The sequence below is a fragment of the Telmatherina bonti genome (genome assembly GCF_933228915.1).
Source record: "Telmatherina bonti genome assembly, chromosome: 21".
NCBI classification, from domain to species: Eukaryota; Metazoa; Chordata; class Actinopteri; order Atheriniformes; family Telmatherinidae; genus Telmatherina; species Telmatherina bonti.
The window spans coordinates 26852895-26874773 of record NC_136630.1 but is presented as its reverse complement, the minus strand read 5'-3'; the positions used below and the strand labels follow the sequence as shown (position 1 = coordinate 26874773).

The 21879-nt window shown below is 43.7% G+C and overlaps 1 protein-coding gene across 1 annotated transcript in view; it reads left to right on the top strand.

Annotated features, from left to right (window-relative positions):
• myocd (myocardin) overlaps positions 1 to 21879 on the top strand; it is a gene marked incomplete at both ends in the record, with an annotated part of 77518 nt that overhangs the window by 45936 nt on the left and 9703 nt on the right. Inside the window, 5 exons of the mRNA XM_079260968.1 lie at positions 5383 to 5448; positions 12849 to 13004; positions 19390 to 19574; positions 20419 to 20511; positions 20599 to 20897. Of these exons, the coding sequence (XP_079117094.1) occupies positions 5383 to 5448; positions 12849 to 13004; positions 19390 to 19574; positions 20419 to 20511; positions 20599 to 20897 (799 nt within the window). The remainder of the gene's footprint in view (positions 1 to 5382; positions 5449 to 12848; positions 13005 to 19389; positions 19575 to 20418; positions 20512 to 20598; positions 20898 to 21879) is intronic.

The following is a 21879-nucleotide window of genomic DNA, read 5'->3' as shown; positions in this document are numbered from 1 at the left end:
TCAAAGCAGGATGACAGATTTAAACTCCCTGTTTCACGTGTCTAATGCTGGAGCTTCACGTCCATCTATCTCCTTCACATATTCATGTTTTCTTAATTTAATTTGGAGATAGAGTATGTGGGCCAGGCTGTAGTCTGGCCAACACTGCCACCTCCCTGAGGAAAATATAACTGATAGTGGCAGCAGCGGCTGCTGTGACAGGAAAGTAAAGGCCTCTGAAAGCAGAAGTTGGATGTGCAAACTATGGACCAGAGTGGCTTTGCTTCAGACTTCCAGTTTTCCTGTGAGCTGTAATTGCGTTCCAGAGATGGCAAGCTAAATGACGCTTTTCCTCTGAGCTGCTTAGAGCACATCAGCAGGCTGGGAAATGACCCTCTGCACTACTGGGAACATGAGAGGGAGGATTTGCTGCATTCAGCAGGAGGCTTTTCACAAAGGTGGCTCAGCGCTTGTGTTTCTCTAACCCGTGCGCTCTAACTGGTTAATATAGCACAGATGTACAGATGCTGTCCTTTGAGTTTAGCTCAGCGCCGGGTGATACATGTAGCAACCAATGTAACTACTTGAGCTGAATTTATGAGCGCATGAGGGAACTATTGTGCGTAAGAGAAGTAAAATTGACTGTAAATCTGGATGTGATAACTGCTGATGACAGGGGGAGTCCAAGACGCTGCGGCTGTGCAGGATTTATAGTTTTCTTTAAGCCGCAGCAGCTCGGGAAACATTCAGCACCATGTGAAAGCTGACGCTAGCTGCTCCTGCTCCACCGCGCCGTGCTTGAACTGCGTTATCAAAGCCATGGGAACTGCTGCTGCGTCGCTGAAGCTAAAAGAAGAGATAAAGATCTCATTTAAGAGCTCCCCGTGGACTGCAGAATGTTTTGCGAGTGTGTTCCCGACTGGTTCTCAGACTGATCTGATTAACGTCTCAAACGGCGGTGGCCACTGCACTGTGGTGAAGCAGATATAAGTTAAACCAACACCACTAGGTGTCAAGCGCACGTGGGGGGGGACAAAGCAGAACCGTAAACAGATGCTGCTTTCATGAAACACTTGTTTTCAGTGACAACATCCGTTTCCAACTCATTATATCCTTGGAGCTACTGATAGACTTTCATGTGACTGATTTAATCAAAACTCGCTCCTTTGTACTGGATAAAACAAGCATTTGATGCCTTTTTTGTCATTTAGTCCCATTAAATGTTTAGATTCACTGGGAAAAAAATGTGAAAATAGACATAGGAAAATATTAAAAATCAGATGTGAAAACTTTTGCATTTGTAAAGCCTTCCTTTTCTTGTATTAAAATGAAATATTCACTGATTCATTACTTGAAAATAAAGAAATCAATGAGACAAATAAAGGAGCGCAGATGGCAGACCCAGGCTAAATGAATTAAATAAACACAAGACTGTCACCTAACTCATTAGTTTGGCCCTGTTCTTGGCACTTCTTCAAAAAAAACCTTTAAAAACCGTTCATTATTTTGACAAAGAATTGACTCTGACCGAATCAAGACAAACCCAAACACACTTTCACAAGCAGGCTCCCTATGTGGGTGTGTAAAACTTTTCATTATACACAGATTTTATACATATACTCTGTCTAATGAGGTCTTGTCTCTGAACTTTTACTCCACATTAAAGTTTCATTACTCAAAACCGAACTGAGCAGATTAATGTGAATCATGATGAGCACAAATGGATTAAATTTAAACGTTTCTATAATAAATGACATTTTAAGTTATTTATACACAGAAGGATAATAAAACGAGTATGAATGCTCCTTTCTTTATCGAGAGATACCAGTTGGCTCTTTTCATGTCTGTTTTCAGATAATTCTGGGTCATTTCACTCAGCTAAAACTCTACTCACGTAAAACATGAAGAGAAACGATTAAAATCTCGTCCAACACTGTTGAAGGTGGAGCGTTGTCCTACAAGCAGCCTCTGGCTCACGTTCACCATAGTCTCACTGTCTAATACTTCAGGAATAAGATATGTGAGTTCAGCATCAAGGTAGATTTTTACTTCGAGGAGGAGCATTAGCTTAAAATAAACCTAATTCATTTAAGGAAACCTGTTTATTAGACATTAGACAGTCATGTTCATACATCAGTCGCAAACACATTCCTGCCTGTGCTGAGTAAAGCTCAGAGAATGCATGTGACACATGTAAGCAGTCTTTCTGGCTAAGTCGTTGGAGTTTGAGTGTAAAAGTGAGGTGTTAGTATTACCCTGTTTCTTCTGTGTGAGGCACAGGAGGACAATAAATCAGAAAATCACTCAGCTGGTTTGTGTAATTATCTCCGCTTCCCGAGCACAAAGCAGGCCAAACGATCATTTATTTACAACATCCATCTGAACACGCGCGCACTTGTTGTCGATTTGTATGTTCTTTGTTGTCAAGACACCCTGAGTTTGAAACAAATGGCTTCAGTTTCAGAGTCAACAGTGAGAGAAGTGGTGTGTGGTTTTGTGATTACACCTCCTGGCTCAGCTCCGCTCTCTCTAACATGCTCGCTCTCTGCAATCAGAACAGGCAACGCTTTGGTCTTCGCACAGATTTTTTGAGGAGAAAGAACAGATTCTGTGGCAGCTGCTGTGCTTTTTCAGGCACAATTATTGATAACCTGCCAGTAAACATAACAAAGTGGTCACACTTGATCTGTTACCTGGCTTTTTCCAAGAAAACTGGACAGAAATCTGCATGTATGGATAACATTAAGGTTGTTACCTGACTGAAATATGACCTCGTCTTATCAGCTTGCAAGCAGTATAACTGCAGAGAGTTTCATTTAGGATTTGGCTCGACCAAATGTTTTAGATTGAAGTAGAACAACCGTGTTTGTTCTGTTGACCAAACCTTAACAATCAAGCTGTGCACATAGTCCCATTACAGCAACCTAGAAAAACAAAAACTCATTCTTCTTACTCAATATTTCACATGTTAAAGTTTGAAAAAAAAAGAGAAAAAAAATCCTCAGGTGTGCTTTTCCCCTTATCTTCGCACTACTTTTCTATGAATATAATCATGTCTCTGCCCACCAGTAGATGATACTTTCCTTTTATATTTACTCTGATTCTGTGATGCTGTCCTATGATGAAAAAACTAAATTAAAGAGGTTAGCACGCTAGTGGAGGTTCCAGGATGGGGCTAATGGTCCTAATATTAGCTACGTTGCACCTGCTAAGTTGCCTGCTAGAAACCTTAGCCATGAATAATATTACCCTTTGTCATTTGTTTGCAGAGAAAATTTTCATTTCATTGCAAAATCAACGGTCATTAAAGAAAATAAGGGACATATTAAAACTTTAATCGATCTATGCTAGCAGCCACCTAGCATACAGCCCTTGTAAACAGAGTTGCTAGTATTTGTTAAAGTTTGTTTAACAGAACAAATAAGCTGAGCATAAAATTCTATAATAGAATGTAATTTAAATGGTTCTTTCTGCTAATTTTTTGGGTTCTTTTTACTTTTAATTCCGCCATATTCATCTGAGTATCATAATCTAGCTGAACTCCATACTTTCACCAACCAACACACTTTCTGGCCATATTTACTCTAAACCTGCTATGCTGTCCCATGTAAGCTTTTTGAAATATTAAGAGATTGCCAGGATTTAGAAAAAAATTCAATTAAACATATTAGCATGTTAGTGAAGGCATCAAAATGGCATATTCAATGCTATGGCTGTATTTTTAGCTAGGCTGGCTAAAGTGGCTCCTTGGAAGCCTGGCCATAACAGCACTTTAGCTTAAATGTTCCCATAAAAATATGTTGCAGTCGTTTAGCAACAGTTATAACAGGAGGAGGGGGACCGTTTATTAAAAATTTAAGCTATCAATGCTAACAGCTACTGCCATTAGCAACCACAGCTGCTGGACAGACTGGTAGTAGCTTCCATGCTACACCCAAACCTGCTAATGCTGCTTTTTTCTTTAAGTTGCAGTAGAGCTGAGTTTTTTTTAATATTACTGGATATGAAACACATTGACAACATTATTTTACTGATACTTCTGCTAGCATGCAACCTCTGAAGTTTAGCATGTTTGTGTGTTTACAGTTATTACCATTGCAGTCAGCACCTGCTCATGGGATAACTTCTTCTTTTGACACAACTGGCTCTGTGAACTCATTTTGCTCAGATTTCAGGTGATGCTTTGCAGATTGAAAGCAGAAACCCAAAGCTGTGGCATTGTTGGCTGATTTTGCTCATGGTCTTTTTTTCCTAATACATTTTGGGTTAAACTGGGTTAAAAACTTGAGGTGGACGTTTCATTCAAATCAGTTAGCTTACAGTCGCAGGTTTTTGTCGTCTGAGTTTCCCCCCCAAACACAAGAGACTAAACATGCAGGTAGATATTCACTCTTGTACTGGATGTCAAGGGTTGTATCAGTTACGTGTTTTGGTCAGCTTCCAGTCAGCAACTAATGCCTGCATTTGCTCTCTGCGCTTTTGTGACCGGCACATTACAACCCCTTTTTTTTACTGTAAACTAAAGCAGATGTCAGATGAAGGGCAGGGCCTGGCGTTACATAACGGAGGTGCTCTCCCATGAGAGTGCTGCGATGTGGCGCCCATGCTCTTCGATACACTCCTAGGAAAGTTGTTGCGTTAACATCAAACCCAGACGGTTTGAGGAAATTCATGAAATGTAAAATTGCAGCCAGAGCTGCACAAATAAAAACCACCTGAGCAAGATTAATTAACAATAGCGGAGACAAGCGGAAAGTGATGAAGGTCTTGCAGAGAAGGAGGAACATTTCATACTTGTGTGTCAGATTCAGGATCTGACCAAGGGACGTTCAGATAACAGAAGGGAGGGAAAACACACACAGACAAAGAAAGAAATGAGAGTTAAAGACACACACAGATGCAAACAGACCAACAGACACGGAGGAGGCTCTGTGTTTATGACCTCAAGCTCCCACCTAGACCACTTCCACACACACACACACACACACACACACACACACACACACACACAGACAGAGCAGGATGAACCGTGTGCTCATGCTGCGGACCACACACTGCTGAGCAGATCTGTTTAAAAGCCAGGAGCTGTGTTTATCATTCCCTACATCCTGCTCGCAGAAATATTTGTGAGCAAGCAGCGTTGGTTTGTGTGTGCATATGTACATACATGCGTACATAATGACAGCATGCACGTTGAATAACTGCAGGTCTGCATGGGCAGCTTCAACCTGCAGGTGAGGTAGAAAAAACTGCAAAACAACGGCTGCTCAAACTATTCTGAAACGGCATTTAAAAGTGAGCTTCTCAGTCACTTCCTGCTTTTTTTCTCTGTCCCTCACCTGTCTCCTCACGTCTCCTTCCTCTCTTCTTCACTCCATCTGTTCCTCTCCCCCCAAACTTCAGTGCTACAGTTAAGACTTCAGCAGAGGAGGACACGAGAGCAGCTGGCAGACCAAGGCATCATGCCTCGTGAGTAACGCCTTCCAGCACTGAGCTGTCACACACACACACACACACACACACACTTACACTTTCATGCTTCTCGTCTGCTGCGAGTCGCCGTCTCTGGACGAAAGACTTCCACTGCAAGACAAACGGAAAGAGGCAGTGAAGATTTTACCCATTAAGATGTCAGAGGCTTTAAAGCGAAGCCAATCCAGACTCGGCCGATGGATCGGTCCAAATGTAGCAGAAAGCAGGTGAATATATGCAGCCAACAGGGAGAGACAGACAGACAGACAGAGCCTGGAGCCAGCCAGCGAGCAGACAGACGGCTCAGAGAGTGACCGCTCAGGAATGCTCTGCTTCTGGAAGAAAGAGGCTCTCTGCCTCACAGAGACGGCGCTTTCACTGGGAGCGTACCTGTTTACAGCATCAGCAAGCCGAGGCGCGCTCCAACACACAGCCACGCTCGCCCTAACACACAGCCCTGCTCGCCCCAACACACAGCCCCGCTCGCCCCATCACACAGCCCCGCACGCCCCAACACACAGCCCTGCTCGCCCCAACACACAGCCCTGCTCGCCCCAACACACAGCCCCGCACGCCCCAACACACAGCCCTGCTCGCCCCAACACACAGCCCTGCTCGCCCCAACACACAGCCCCACACGCCCCAACACACAGCCCTGCTCGCCCCAACACACAGCCCTGCTCGCCCCAACACACAGCCCTGCTCACCCCAACACACAGCCCTGCTCACCCCAACACACAGCCCCGCTCGCCCCAACAAACAGCCCCGCACACCCCAACACACAGCCCTGCTCACCCCAACACACAGCCCCGCATGCCTCATCACACAGCCCCGCTCGCCCCAACAAACAGCCCCACACACCCCAACACACAGCCACGCTCGCCCTAACACACAGCCCTGCTCGCCCCAACACACAGCCCCGCTCGCCCCATCACACAGCCCCGCACGCCCCAACACACAGCCCTGCTCGCCCCAACACACAGCCCCGCACGCCCCAACACACAGCCCTGCTCGCCCCAACACACAGCCCTGCTCGCCCCAACACACAGCCCTGCTCACCCCAACACACAGCCCCGCTCGCCCCAACAAACAGCCCCACACACCCCAACACACAGCCACACTCGCCCTAACACACAGCCCTGCTCGCCCCAACACACAGCCCCGCACGCCCCAACACACAGCCCTGCTCGCCCCAACACACAGCCCCGCACGCCCCAACACACAGCCCTGCTCGCCCCAACACACAGCCCTGCTCGCCCCAACACACAGCCCTGCTCGCCCCAACACACAGACCCGCACGCCCCAACACACAGCCCCGCACGCCCCAACACACAGCCCCGCACGCCCCAACACACAGCCCTGCTCGCCCCAACACACAGCCCCGCTCGCCCCAACACACAGCCCTGCTCACCCCAACACACAGCCCCGCTCGCCCCAACAAACAGCCCCGCACACCCCAACACACAGCCCTGCTCACCCCAACACACAGCCCCACGTGCCCCAACACACAGCCTCGCACGCCAGCCGCCGTTTCCAAGGCGCAGCTTTTGTTCTCATTGTGTCACATAAGTCAGAATGATGAGAACACGTAGACCTGAGCGCGCTGAGTGTTCCCCTAAATCCTCACTGCGGCGGCAATTTACGGCCTCCTGTGTTTCTCAGTTCAGGGTAGCGCTGTCATACGTGCAGAGATTTTGTTTAGCTTCAGCTGCCAACATGATAAAGTTCGAAGACTTTACGCTGCAGACAAGCATTTCTAAACTTAGATTCTATCTATTCCTGATACTTAAAAGCGCTGCCGGGTCGTCTTGGAAAACAAGGGGCCCGTTAGGTTTTTCTTTTTGGTTTGTAGCCTGCAGGAACAACAAGGGGACTGGGGGAGGGGTGGGGGGACTTGGACTGCAGACCAGGGATTTGTTGAATGATATCTCTGGCACCGTTGGCCATTTCGCAGAGACTCCAGCGTCCAGATAAACCGCTGGTAAGTGTGCGGGGGAACGGAATCCAGAGGCCCTATCGGCTTCTAGGAGTCTGTCACAGATAAGGCGGCACGGGGAAACGCAGTTGGCCAGCGGGAATCCAAGCAGTCCTTTAAAAAAGACGTTTCAATTGGCTGTTTATCTCTTGATTGCAGGCGGTGGCACAGATGGACGAGGGGCTGTAGGGGCTTGTGTAGTGGAGGGCAGTGGGTTTCTTATCACTCTTGAAAATGTCCTCCCAACATTTTATGTCTATGCCCTAAAAATAAGACATATCTGAGGGACGCAGCATCCTCCTCCTCCTCCTGCTGCTGGAGATGCTGGGTGACGCTGCCTGGCTGTGGTATTCCTGCTGGGGAGATGGACACGGCGCAGGGTCTGTGTATATATTACCCAGAGAACATCTGGTGTTTATTAGACTATTCAAGAATCCGCCCCGGCCTCTCTGGCCCGACTGGCGTGTGGCCTGCATAGGAGCGCTGTCTGCCTGCTGGCTACAGGTCTGACTCCATACTCACACACACACTATACAAATTCCCTCATAAAGATAATAGAGTTTAAGCAGCGGGTTAACTGTGCATTTTCCTGCTAGTGCTTTAAATGTTCTCGTCCACAACAGCAGAGCTTTGAAGCCTCACTGGATGGAAACAAGAAGGGGGGGGGGGGGGGGGGGGGGGTGATTCTGGCTAATGCACCATCCATCTTCCCCTCTGTGTTGTGTTTACATGTGACGCATACAGTCAGCAGGTATATGCATTGCGATAAGTTTAAAGAGCATTGTATGTTTAAAAGCATGTAAGCCGGCTCGTACTCATAGTATCATGTTACAGTGAGCTCATGCTGGCCAGCACAGCCACAGATCAGGAAACAGTTTAAACACACTTGAAGCTCCACACGTCAGACTGAACTGGACACACACGATGATGCCAACATGATCACAACTGGCAGATGATGTTTCCCAACCTTCCCTCTGAGGAAGAACATGGCTGCAACAGTGGATCATACACTGACCACTTTATCAGGTCTACCTGTTCTAATCTGCCAATCACATGGCACCATCTAAACACATGCAGACATGATGAAGACAACTTGCTGAAGTTCAATCTGAGTATCAGGATGAGGAAGAAAGGAGATTTAAGGGATTTTGAACGTGGCATGTTGTTGGTCTGAGTACTTACTAGGATTTCCACAAACAACCATCTCCAGAGTTTTAAGAGATGATTCTTCTCTGGAGAAGAGAAAATATCCATTCAACATCAATGGACAGACTGGTTGGAGATGATAGAAAGACAACAGGAAGTCCAGTAAGAACTGGTTCCAACCAAGATCTGCAGAACATCATGTCTGAACACACAACCCGTCCAGCCTGGAAGCAGATGGTCTCCAGCAGCAGAAGACCACAGCGGGTTCCCTCCTGTCAGTAAGAACAGGAAACTGAGGCTACAATTCACACAGACTCACCAGAACTGGACAATAGAAGATGGAGAAACGTTGCTGGTCTGATGAGTCTCCAGTTCAGCTCCACATTCACATGGTAGGATCAGAATCTGCTGGAAACATCATGACAACATGGATCCATCCTGCCGTCAGGATCAAGGCTTCAGGCTGCTGCTGGTGTGATGGTGGGGGGAGGTTTTCTTGTCCCACTTTGGTCCCCTTAGTACCAGCATGACATGGTTTAACCAGCACAGCCTACCTGAGTCCTGCTGCTGACCATGTCCATCCCTTTCTGAGCACAGTGGAGCATCTTCTGATGGAAACTTCCAGCAGGATGATGCACCATGTCACAAAGCTCACATCATCTCCAGCTGCTTTCTTCATCATGATGATGAGTTCACTGTCCTCCAACGGCCTCCACAGTCACCAGATCTCAGTCCAGCAGAGCAGCTTTGGGACGTGGTGGAACGGGAGATTCTCATCATGATGTGCAGCAACTGTGTGATGCTTCATGTCAACATGGAGGAAATCTCTGAGGAATGTTTCCAACAGCTTGTTGGATCGACGACACCAAAAAAAAAAAAACAGTTCTGAAGGAGAGAACAGGTCCGACCCGGGACTAGAAGGTGGACCTGATCATGTGATTATATGTCAGTTTAAGCAGATTTACTCCTCCTTAATTTCTCTCTTTTATTCCCAACTTTATCTGAAAGTTTTTGTTTCAGTCTTTCTTTCACTCCCTTCTTCGCTCCCGACCATCGTGCTCCCCCCATCCTACTCTGAAATATCTTTTGTTTTTCTTCCTTTTATCATCCTTACATTTTTAACATACTTCTTTTTCTTTAGAACCTTTGAATCTAACTTTCTTTGCTGCTCATGTAACTGCAATTTTATCTTTCTCTTATTTCATTTATGTTTCCTCCTGCCCTACATTCTTCCCTCCTTTTTCATTCTTTAACCATCCACCCAGCATGCATTTCAGATGAATTCCCACCTATGACCTCCTCTATCTAATTATTTCATTCCATTTTTCTTCCGTCTTAATTTTTCCTCCTTTCGTCTCTGTTTCACGTCTCATTCTGACTGTTTTCTTCCGTCCATCTTCTTTTAACTCCTCCGAGCATAATTTGAAGAAGACATTAAGCCAAATATTTGCTTTATTTGAAGTTTAAAATGCTTATTATTGCACAGTTGATGAAAACTTTATTTTCAAACGTTAAGATGTCCAGAATGAAGCTCGATATCTCTCCTATCGACTTAGCCTACAATCCCGGGACATCCCTCAGATATCTCCCACTAAAACGATATTTGACCAAAAAAAGTGCTGTTGTTCTTTCTTGCGCTCAGATAATCAAACTGGTTTGGTTTCCCTCCTCGCTGCGGGGTGATCAGCGACGGGAGAGATGCTCGGCTCAGCCAGGTTTGCGCCGCCACTGATTATTTATCCTGGATTTAACAGAGACAGATTGTGGAAGGTGGGAAAATCTCCCCCACCGCAGCCCTTTAATTACAGCCTCTCCGTTTATTTTGCTAACACTCAGGGTGTTTGACTGCAGCCGCAGTGAAGCAGCTGGGCACATATTAAAACAGAAATGCTGATTATTGAAGGTAGAAGGAAGCCGTGAGTGCAGCGTTAATGGCAGCTGAACGCTCGCCGTGCTGGCTGATGATATTATGATGATGAGATGAGATGGAGAAACAACTCATGTCCATTTGAGTTTACGATGAAATTTGGAAAATTAGACAGAAAATAAAGTAAAAACTAATCAGACTGGGGTGAAAAAACTCTTGAGTTTCTGTTTTGTTTTGTTTTTTAAAGAGAAGAAATGCTTGTTTTGAGTAAAAAATATCATTTATCGTGTTAATAAGAGAAGAAAATCAACAATATTATTAATTAATAGTTGTGTAAAATGAAAATGCTCATAGTGGCGGCTGCATAAGTCTTTTTATTACTCATTAAATGCTTTAGGAGGGAATGGAACACCAATCTATGTTGATTTATCGATGTACACCAACATTGATCTGAATCAGTGCTTCAGTTTACACCATCAATATTTCAATATATCACTAAACTTATCGAGATAAATGTTTCTACGTTGATACATCCCTCTACATAAAACTATTAATACATTGAAATATTGATCTGCAGTGATACATAAATCTAGAATATCCAGGAATAGTTGAATCTATACCAACCTGCAGTGAACATGCAATCAACATCTGATTGAAGAAGAGCTAACTGAGTTAAACCGTAGCCCTGTTGCAGTGTGCTACACAAGGCCGATGTTTCTTTAGAGGTAATGTCGAATCCTGGTTGTCTTCAGGTTAACGTTTTGTTCCATTCTCCGCCATTTCCCTCTGAAAATACGCCGCCATTGTTAGCTTGCTGCCTCCTTTTATCAGAAAGGAAGAGGTCAGGGCTGCGAGAGGGGCGAGGAGGCGATTCACATGAAGGTGCAGCCGAACTGGCTGCTAAACACAGAGCTGTAGCTACTCCAGGTGAAAATACAACATTTATTTAATTCCTTTGATCCAGAAATTTCTACAATAGATGTATTCTTTGTTTTATTTTATATTATGTGAACTTTTAAAGCTCAACATCCAGAAGGTGGTTCAGTCTGTTTCCTTTAAAAAAAGAAACTGTTCATCGTTCTTATTCAGTGTCAAATATAGCACAAAAGAAAAGTCCAGGTACGATGTCATATTGTATCGATACTGAATTAGAATGCTATCATGTCAGAATTTGTGATCAGAATTATTTTGATTGAATCAATATCACGTAGAGATTCATACTCACAGTGGAAAATGTTTCGGCTTCAAAATGTCACAGAAGTAAAAGTATCACCTTTAAATATAAAGAGCCTGAAATTTAAAAGGAAATTTAAATTTATAATTGTCTTTATTCAAAGACGCTTTCCATGTTTTTTTTTTTTGTTTGTTTTTGTTGTTTTATGTTTTTGTTTTTTTTCTGCTGCTACTCATTACTTCACATTGCTACACATTAGCTTGTTTGCTAATAGGCTATCTAATGTTGTTTACACAAACTGCAGGTCAGCTGTTGATGAGAGAAGATTGTAACCATGATTTTTATACAAAAGCATAAAAGCTGAGTCTTTGATGAGAAAAGATGGGCAGAGAATCTCCAGTTAACAAATCTGTAAGAAAAATCACTTTTTGCAAAACAATATTCCTCATAGAGCTATAAGTAAGCCTACAGAACAGCATTACACCATTAGAGGAGGCAGAATGCAGGCCACAATCCCTCAAGAGCTGTCATTTCTAAATAGCTGATATAATCTGTAAATCAGGGATTACTGTGGACCTTTAACCTTGTGTTAGCCTTCATCCAGAGCCTTGTTGTCTTCTCTCAGCTCAGAGGCATCTAGGATGAACCATCATATAGTGGAAATGTATGTTATTACAGAATCTCTGAATCATATTTCCTTGTAAAAACAGACCACAGACGTTTTTCAGCATCAAGCCCCAAAGCCGGTCTGATGGTTTGGGTTGTGTATCTGCTCTTATCGAAGTCCAGAAAAGTCCTCTGCTGCCTTAAAGTTCACAGCTGGACATGCATGTGCTTTATGACCAGGCAAAAACAACATCCTGTAAACATCAGAGTCGTGGCTGAGGAAGAGGAGGGTACTGACCTTTCCCTCGTAGGGAATGTGTGGGGAATTATGAAAGAAAAAAATGTGATGATGAAAGCTCCTTTCTGACGAGCACATTGAGATTTGTTTACTGTAAGACTGGAACTAAATAAAGCATCAAATGCCTCATCGTGCCTCCACTGATAGATGATCCTTTAAGTCTTTAGATGTCAAATCGACTTATTTCTGACTGTAATTAGATCAAATATAAAAACATAAAAAACACTTCATAGTTGTACTAAACTACTCCAGACCGACTCTTTCCATGACTGCAATACTTTTACTACTGTTTGATGTTATTGATATTATGGTCCTGCTCTGTGTTATCCAGACCCGACCTCTGACTGCTCCTCTCTTAAAGCCCAGAAGTGGCTAAAGCGAGCCCAACTAGCTGAGAACCTGAATGAGAAGCTGGTCCTCAGACCTGGGCCCCTCCAGCTGGTCCAAAAGAATATCATTCCCCTTGACCCTGCCGTCATGATGACAGGTAGCAGCAGAGGGATGCTGCTATGTCGTCTAACACATCTAAACTTGTCTGAATCTCAATTCAGTAGTTTTCTTCTTCTTTTTTTTTTTTGGAGAAAAACTTTTTATTTACTGAAAGCACGTTGTTGAGAATGTCAATCAGCTTAAACAAGCTCTGCACATTAGTGAATGCTGTGCTGGACTGTAGCACAATCACATAAGCACCAACTGAAAAATGCTTAGAAGCAGGATTAACCATTGCTTTTCTATGCACCGTTTAACAAGTCTTAAATGTAATTATTCAAAACGTGTAAATACCAAAATAGAGTAAAGTTACATAACTTGAACTATTTAGTCATTTAAACGATTTTAACAAAATTAAACTGACCATATTCATAAAGACTGGCAGCATTTATTAACAGCAAGATAAGTAATGAAAATCAATTAAATAAGCATCAAAGATTTAAGAAGTCACTGTTGTACAGTCTAATGACTGTTGGAACAAAGGATTTCATGAACCTTGAAGTTATCATTATATATAATATTATGATATTCATGTAGGCTTACTAACTAATATGCCCACTAACGCTAATATAAGTATGAGAACTAATGTTAATTGTAGCCTCATTCTGTCAACATATTAAATAGAGAAAAATTATTTAACATTATCTCAGGCTAACATCTATCAGCTACATTTAGGCTAATGTTGCCTGTTGCACCTATCTGTTTATATCTAAAATGGAGTTTAGTATATAATATAACCACTCAGGGCAACATTATGAAGCCAATGTTAGGTAGCTAGCTAATGTTTGCCCTCAGGCTAACATGAGAACTCATTTTAATTGTAGCATCTTACTTCTAAAATCTGAAATTGAGAAATTATATAGCATAACATCTGAGGCTAACTTTAGCTAGCAGGTTAACTTTAGCCTAACATAAGCCCGTTAGCTAATGCTACCTGTTGCATCATTCTGTCTGCAAATAAAATGGAGGCAATAAGATTATTTTAACAAAACCTGTCTGACTCAAAAAATGTGCAGAACAAGGTGCTAATGTTATTACAACACATTAGTACAAAATAATCTGTAAAATGAATAAACAGTAACAGTAGCACTTAAGCTAGAGGACCCCCGTTAGTTTTATTCTACTTTACTAGCCAATTCCACGGGATCACATTTACATAATATTTATATAGTCAAATTCCCAGTAAGTCCTGTTGAGTGTTAAACTGAAAGCATGACACTTGAGAACCCTGCATGTATGATGTGGCTGATTTTAAAGTCATGTGTGTTTACCAGTTGATATCTGAGAAACCGATACTGTATAGTTCTGATGATTGGAAAATCTGGAAGTTCCCTTTCTCATTTGTGTCTGATATAATTGATCTAGGTGTTTTCTCTTTTTTGTTGCTTTTAGAGGATGGAAGGTAAATTAAATGTTTGTTTTGTTTATCCTTAATGTTTTTACCCAACAACTTGTATTAGCAATGAGGCCTATGCTGCCATATTGCCTATATGAGCCGCCTTTTTCACTTCAGCCATGTTTATGGAAATGTGTCTGATTAACTTTTTGGGACGGATTTACAAACAAATCACTTTGAATTGGCTTCATGTATAAAAGCCCCATTTAATGTGAAGGAGACAGTTAATGTGTTAAACTCCAGTATGAATGATTACAAGACTTTGCAGTTTTTAAAAAATGATCAATAAATCACTAACATGTAAAACTTAAGCTTAACATATTAAACTGAGAGAAAACTCTTCAGAAATGAATAATTAACCTTCATAACTGAGAAAACTGTTAAATTTTGAGCAACATGAGGTCTTTTTTTCTTTTTTTATCTTCAGTTTTTAGCAAATGACTTTCTTCTTATTAACAGGATGATTTCTACAAATACATCTTTCAGTAACAGGGAAAGCATTTAACATGTCCTAAAGCTGAACCTCCTTCCCATCAAAGTACCTGTTTCCTGTTATTTCTCCTTTATGTAATCCACATTTCTTGGCAGAGAGAATTATTTATTTACTAGTAGAAAAAAATTATTTTTCACATATTTCCCTCTCATCATGCTTATTCCAAAGAATTTCTCAGGACTAATGCAAATCTGCTTAAAATGTCTCCTGTAGCACTTCAACCACAGTTTTCTTCCAGAGGAGCTGCTTTGGCATCAATGTTTGTGGACTCAAGTGTTGGGAGGAGCCCGCTTGAGATGTCCACCTCCACCAGTGTTGATTTAAAGAAATGAACAGCATGTCAGCTTTTAACCGAGCCATGAATCAGCTCTGAGAGCTTTCTGGCTTCATGCTGTTGTAACCCCACAACACGCAACTCGCTGATTCTGTATCGTTCCTGGCAGTGTTAGCAACGTTAGCTTACTCTGGAGTTTTAGCAGTTTCATGTTTGCCCTCTCCAGTAAACACGTCATGTAAAGGAGGCAGCGAGCTGCAGTCTGCTGCTCCGTGCAGGAGAAGCTCATCCCTTTATTGAGATGAGCTGCAGCTGTTTTCTCTTCCACTCTTTTTCTCAAGAAGCGTGTTTTAGCTGGAGCGCATCCTTCTCTACGGTATATACTGGCACACCTGGGAGCACATTTGTCCCCGTCACGTCCTCCCTACCGTTTTTGGTGCCTGCTTCCTCCAGCTCCAGCGTGGCACCTGAAAACAGGGCAAGCTGGTGCACTGCCCCCCCCCCCCCCCCCCCCCCTCTTCGCCTGCAGCATTAACCCTGTCACCTTAAAGCTCTCTATCTCCGTACTTAACACTCCCGGCAACCTCTGTTCTATAATTTAGGAAACAGCGTGACCTCTAAAAGCAGCCGCTTGAGAAGCGGAAGTGTATGAAACGTACTGATTTCCTGTAATTCTGCCAACTCAATCTCATGGTGACATGAAACGATGTTAAATGGTGGAAGAAAGAGGGAGGGAGAGCTGCAGCAGTGTGTGTGACTGCTAAGAGTTAAACATGAACAGGTGGGAGGAAATGGCGTGGAGGACAAGGCTGTGCTCTGAGCTGTCCGTTGACTTTTGTGAGGGAGAGTTTGGGTGTATTGCAAGGTCACCGAGTTGCACAGAAAGGGCCTGGCACTGTGATTGAAGCCAGGGTCTGTGCCTGGCTGTCACATGTTTGGATACAAAAGGAGAATCTTATACCTCTTATGCACACACACACACACACACACACACGTAAACCAACATTTACCACCTCCCTCCCTTGTCTGTCCCTTCAGCTCTGCTAGATAGCAGCTCTCAGCTGCTCCAATCAAAGATGCGCTCCCTATCAGAGCAGCCAATAAGGCGCGGCAGCGATGGTCAAGTGGCCGTGTCGTTCTCACTCTCGTGCAGCGTAACACCTCCGAGCTGAGTGTCCTACTAGGTGTCGGTGACAGTGTGTGAATACTTGTGTGCAACGTGCAGCAGTGTGCAAACAGCCTGCAGGGCAACTGCAACACTGGCTGAAGCTTCTGCTTCTCTTAACGTGGTTTGATGAAACCCTTCAGGCAAGTTTTGATTTAAAGATGCAGGTTATTTGTTTGATTTTCTACGATCATCCACAGCAGTACGTGCAATTCTTCACCCACCTTTCATGGGTTTATATTTGTGAGGGGGAAAATACGTGCAGCCAGTTATGTAGATGAGTATAAACATAAATGGAAAAATGTTAAATAATAAAACAAACTAGTTCTGAAAATTCTAATTTGCTTGGAAGTCACTGTTTTATATGAGAAGCTTTGTCACCCGAACCTCTCCAGGAAAGGTTCTCCAGACTTGAAGGACTTTCCAAAGCTCTGCCTTTTGCTCTGTTCTCCCTCCAGATGGTCCCACAAAGCTTCAGTAATGCTGAGGTCCAGGTTCCAACCTTCTATCAGACTGATCTTTAGTCCAGTTCTTGTGTCATGTGACATACTTTAGCCTCCTCTCCCTGCTTCCCTTGCTTAAGAACGACTCATTTATACTTAACAGTCATGTTTCCATGGAAACCGTTTTTTTTTAACCTGTCCAGCATCCTGACAGCAGCATGATGGTCTGGCTGCCGTGTTGTGCTGAACACATTTACTCATCCAAGAGAAGCCCATGGATGTGAAGCTCCCCTTGATTCTTCAGCTTTATTCTTTATTTTATCTTTATTTTCAGCCTAAAACTGCTGGACTGGACCGGAGGAAAAGAGAGAACAGAGGAAAAGGATGAGAAAAAAGATGGATAGAAGTGATGGAGAGAGAAAGAAAAAAGGGAAAAGTTGAACAAAAAGTAGAAAACAAGCCGCAGCAAGTGTCACGCCGTGTCTACAGATAAACTGAACATCTTTTACACCTTTAGAGAACCATCGAGTAACTAAAGCTTACAAGAGAACACAACGGACATCCTACGAGGAGAAACCATGAGTCACTCCGAACACTCTCAAAAATAGAGGTACAAGATAGGGACATTTCTGTACCTATAGGTGCATTTTAAAGAAATGTTCTCTCAAAAGTACAATACTGGTCTTTAAGAGACCAGAAGCACATCTTCAGAGTACGAAAAAGGGTTCAAAGTGACATAAAGTACAAATTTGTACCATTTTAACCATAAGGGTACCTGCAGCATTGAAAAATGTTTGTCGTGACAAAAACTATTATGAGCAGCAGTGCTTTAAGTGGGCTGGTACGCAGCGGTACGCAGTACCGGCATTTTTAAATTCTATCCTTTTGCCCACCGGGAAAATTTTTTACAGCGTATGGTGCATACTGGGACTTTAAAAAGTCGCCTCAAAAGAAACGTATTGTTAAGACCGGTTTAGACGCACAACACTTGCTGTAGCCCACAACGTCAGTATTTTGAGTTTTTGAAGATTATTTCTAGATTAAAGATAAGATAATATTGCTAAGTGGCATGGACCAGGCCTAATGCTGGGAAAAACATAAAAAACACAACTTGATAAGGTAAGGTTGAACTTGATAGGGTACAAAAATAGACCAGAACTGAAGGGTACAGAAATGTTTCTCAAAAGAGTACACCCCCAGCGACAAGCATTTGTACCTTTTTAGGTACAAGCTGGTACCTCTATTTTTGAGTGTGAACAGAGCAGCAGCAGTACATGTGTAGAGGTGTTGGTGTGTGAGTATGTTTAATTGCTGGGGTATGGGCATGCGTCCGTGCTCCAATGTGCATGGGTGTGTGTTTACTGCATATTAGGGGTAAGTTATGTTAGGTTAGCAAATGCAACCCCGTCCTCTCCAAGGGTTAGGGGCGGATCAGGAGGGCCCCAAGTCCCAGGAACCAGTAACCATCGCAGGGGACGGAGCCATGGTCGCCTAGCGTGAGGGCGGCCGCATGCTCGCCCAGGCAGGAAGAGGCAGAGGAATGCCACCGCCTGAGCCCCCTCCCCCACCAGAGGGTGCAGGCCCCAGGGGACCCAGGCCAGCAGAACGCCAGCCCCACCAGGCACCAGCCTCCCATGCATGACTTAGGGACAGAACCCAGGACCTCTTCTGCCAACACTAGATGGACCAGCTGAAGGTCCAGATGCATCGTTCAGGTTCTCCGTCAGGTCTTTGCCGGATTTGCTTTTATTTTCATCTGTTGTAAATACGTCCGCTTTTGTCCAGTTTTCTCTAACATTTTAGGCCCAAACTGCACAAAATCCTGCGAAATGTCAAGTTTTTGGTTGATAACTAACCTGCAGAAACACTTTTTTTTACTTAACAAAGTATGTTTGTTACACGGCTGCCAGTAAGAAAGAGCCTGAAGACACAACTTGAACAAGGTTCTTTGTTCATTTGTTGAGTTCAGAGCTATTTTTATGCTCGGATGATTCATAGGTCAGCGTTAAACACCTTATCAAAGGCGAGTCAGGAATTGGACTGGAAATAAATGAAAAAACAGCCAATGTCCAAAGAAAAACAGTAAAGAACTGTAAGAAAAAAGCTCCACTCAGATCACAAATCTGACTGCGTAGCAGCGAAACTGAAGAGTGTTTGACGACTTCAAGATTTGGTTGACTTGTGGGCAGCCATGGTTTCGGTTTCCAATGTGCTCATGATCAAATAAACAAATCTAAATGAGAGAGTTAGAAACTAATGGTGGCCTGCTGGGTGCCTGGAGGACTGTAAGTCCTCACCTGGCTGAAGAGCTGAAGCTGGCTTGTGTTTTTGTAGCTACGAGGTTAGCACATAATGCTGTTGCTAGCCTAACTGGAAGAGAAAATAAGCACTTGTGGGCTAGTTAGCAGGAAGCATCAACGTGTCATTTGCGGATTGTCATCTTCAGAAGATGGCTGTATGATTGATCCCATCTGATGTGATCACAGTACAAGAACGATGATCTTCCAGATGTGGTCTAACTGATCTAAATGTATTCTCGCCTGCATTTGCCGTAAACTGGGTGATCCTCTCACTGACGCTCTCATCCATCTTTACTGTTGTTTTTCTCACAGTAAACCATGGCAAGTTCCCCAAACCAGAGGACTCCTATGCATTTGAGGAGGACAGCAGCAGTGAGAGTCTGTCTCCAGAGCAGAACCACAGCGATGAGTCTCAGGGCTTGGCCTGCCCTTCGTCGGAGGCTGTGGGCAGCACGGCCTCCTCCTCCTCCTCACCTGCTCTCACCAGCCCACGACAGGTAAAGATAAAACATTTTAAAATGCTCCTTCCTGACTTTGTTTGGTCTCCACTGCTTTGCCTCTGCTGCCCTCCAGTGGTTGCAGTGTGAACTGCAGCCACTTCCTCTGACCATCAGGCTGACCTGAACTGTCCAGGTGCCAGATTCCTTCACACCACATTCATATCCTCACTTCTCACTTTTCACACTCATAACCTCATTCCCAGGGCTGTCGTCAGCATCTCAAATCAAAGTCTTACCACAATAAGCTGTTTATGCATCCTTGAACATAACCCAGACTTCACACTGCATCATGTCAGTCAGAAAACATCATTTTTTTAATACTTTTATAGAGAAAATGTAAATACAAGAACATTTTCGGGGAATATTATTATTAATTTTAAATATTTATTAAATAGATTATTAAATAAATATTAAATATTATTATTAAATATTTCGGAGAATATTATTTACTTTGTGTCTTTGCAAGCAGTTCCAGCTTCATCTTTAAGGACAGTAACACTGCAGCTGGTAAAGAAAGTGTAGGCCGACCAAGAGCCATCAAATCCAAGGCGAAAGCAGCTAAATCATTTACCGAGATAATTATCTAAACAAAGAAAACCACTTTACCGAAGCAAAAACATTTACAAGACTTTTCCATCAGATTCCAGATTTAAGTTTTACTGTCTGAACAGCTGCAGCAGAAGTCGTATACGCTCACCAGCCACTTTGTCAGGACCGCCTACTGGTATTACCAAACCAGTTGTAAGCCAAATCTGTCTCAGCTGCTGATATCTGAGGTCGACCTCTTTATAAAACTTGCAGCTTGTGTTTGTTACCGGGTCTTTGTGATTTTTTTGGACAGGGCAGTGCAAGCAGAGACCCCCCTGATCAAAGCCAGGAAGAAGGTGGCAACAATCAGGAAACGCCCCCAATACCAGTTCCTGCTATCGTCAAGGTCTGCCAGTCCTTCAACTTCCACCCTGCTTTTGTCTTTTACTCATTTCATTCACTAAGTCTGTTACATCTCCCTTCTCCCAAACAGTCCAAGACTTCAGACAAGAACCGACACAAGAAGCCCAAAGATGTGAAACCCAAAGTGAAGAAGCTCAAGTACCACCAGTACATTCCTCCGGACCAGAAGGCAGAGAAGTCCCCTCCGCCCATGGACTCGGCCTACGCTCGACTGCTCCAGCAGCAGCAGCTCTTCCTGCAGCTGCAGATCCTTAGCCAGCAGAAACATGCTCACACGCATTCGCAGCAGCAGCACACACACACCCAGCAGCCGCAGGGTCAACAGAGGCAGCCCGCCTTCAGCTACCAGCCTCACCAGCAGGGCCAGAAGTGAGTAAAGTCTCCATGTCTGCTTCGCTTTTCTCTGCTCTCACCTGGCATCTCGCAGGAGACGGCTGCTTTTACTTAGTCTGGTTCCTCCTCTTCTCTGCTGACTGGTGCTTACTGGTGCACTTTGAATGGCCTGGTGCAACATGACTAAACAGATTAAACATCTTTCTACTTGTCTATCCAGTCATGTCTCTCCAGTTCTTCCAATGCACAGAAGATGAGAGCTAACTGTTCACCCAGCCCAGATCCTGTTGTTAGATAATCATTCATTCATTATCTAAACTGCTTAGTCTGCAGGGAAGCCTATCCCAGGGTGAGAGGTGGGGAACACCCTGGATAGGTTGCCAGTCCATCGCAGGGCCAACTCAAAGACACAAACCACCATTCATGACATGGCAATGTAGAGTAGCCAATTAACCTAACATGCATTTCTTTGAATGGTGGGAGGAAGTTGGTGTACCCGGAGAGAACCCACGCATCACAGGGAGAACATGCTAATTCCACACAGAAAGGCCACCATTCAACCCTGCCCCCAGCTGAGGATCAAACCAGCAATCTTCTTGCTGTGAGGCCACAGTGCTAACCACTATGCCACCATGTAGCCCCATTAGATAACCTTAAATATGTGCTGTATAGGGAAAACCTGGGTCAGAAACCTCTTCTTTAAATCGGAGACAGTGGCTCCAATAACTGCACATTTCTTGCACATTCTGCATAAGCGGTCATTGTATTTAACAGTTTCTGTGATTTATACCATCTGAGGTATTCACACACAGTCTCAGTTTTTTCTGCTAGATACATCATAGAGTCATTGGTGACCTTTTAAATAAACATGTCCACTCCAGCAGCATGGAACAGTAGTTTCTTGGCAGGAAACAAAGTTCATGTCAGTCTAAACTTCTGCCGAGCTGTAAGTGTGATAAAGCTCAATGTCTTTCAAATAGAAACATATTACAAATAATTTCATGTAACAGATAACTAG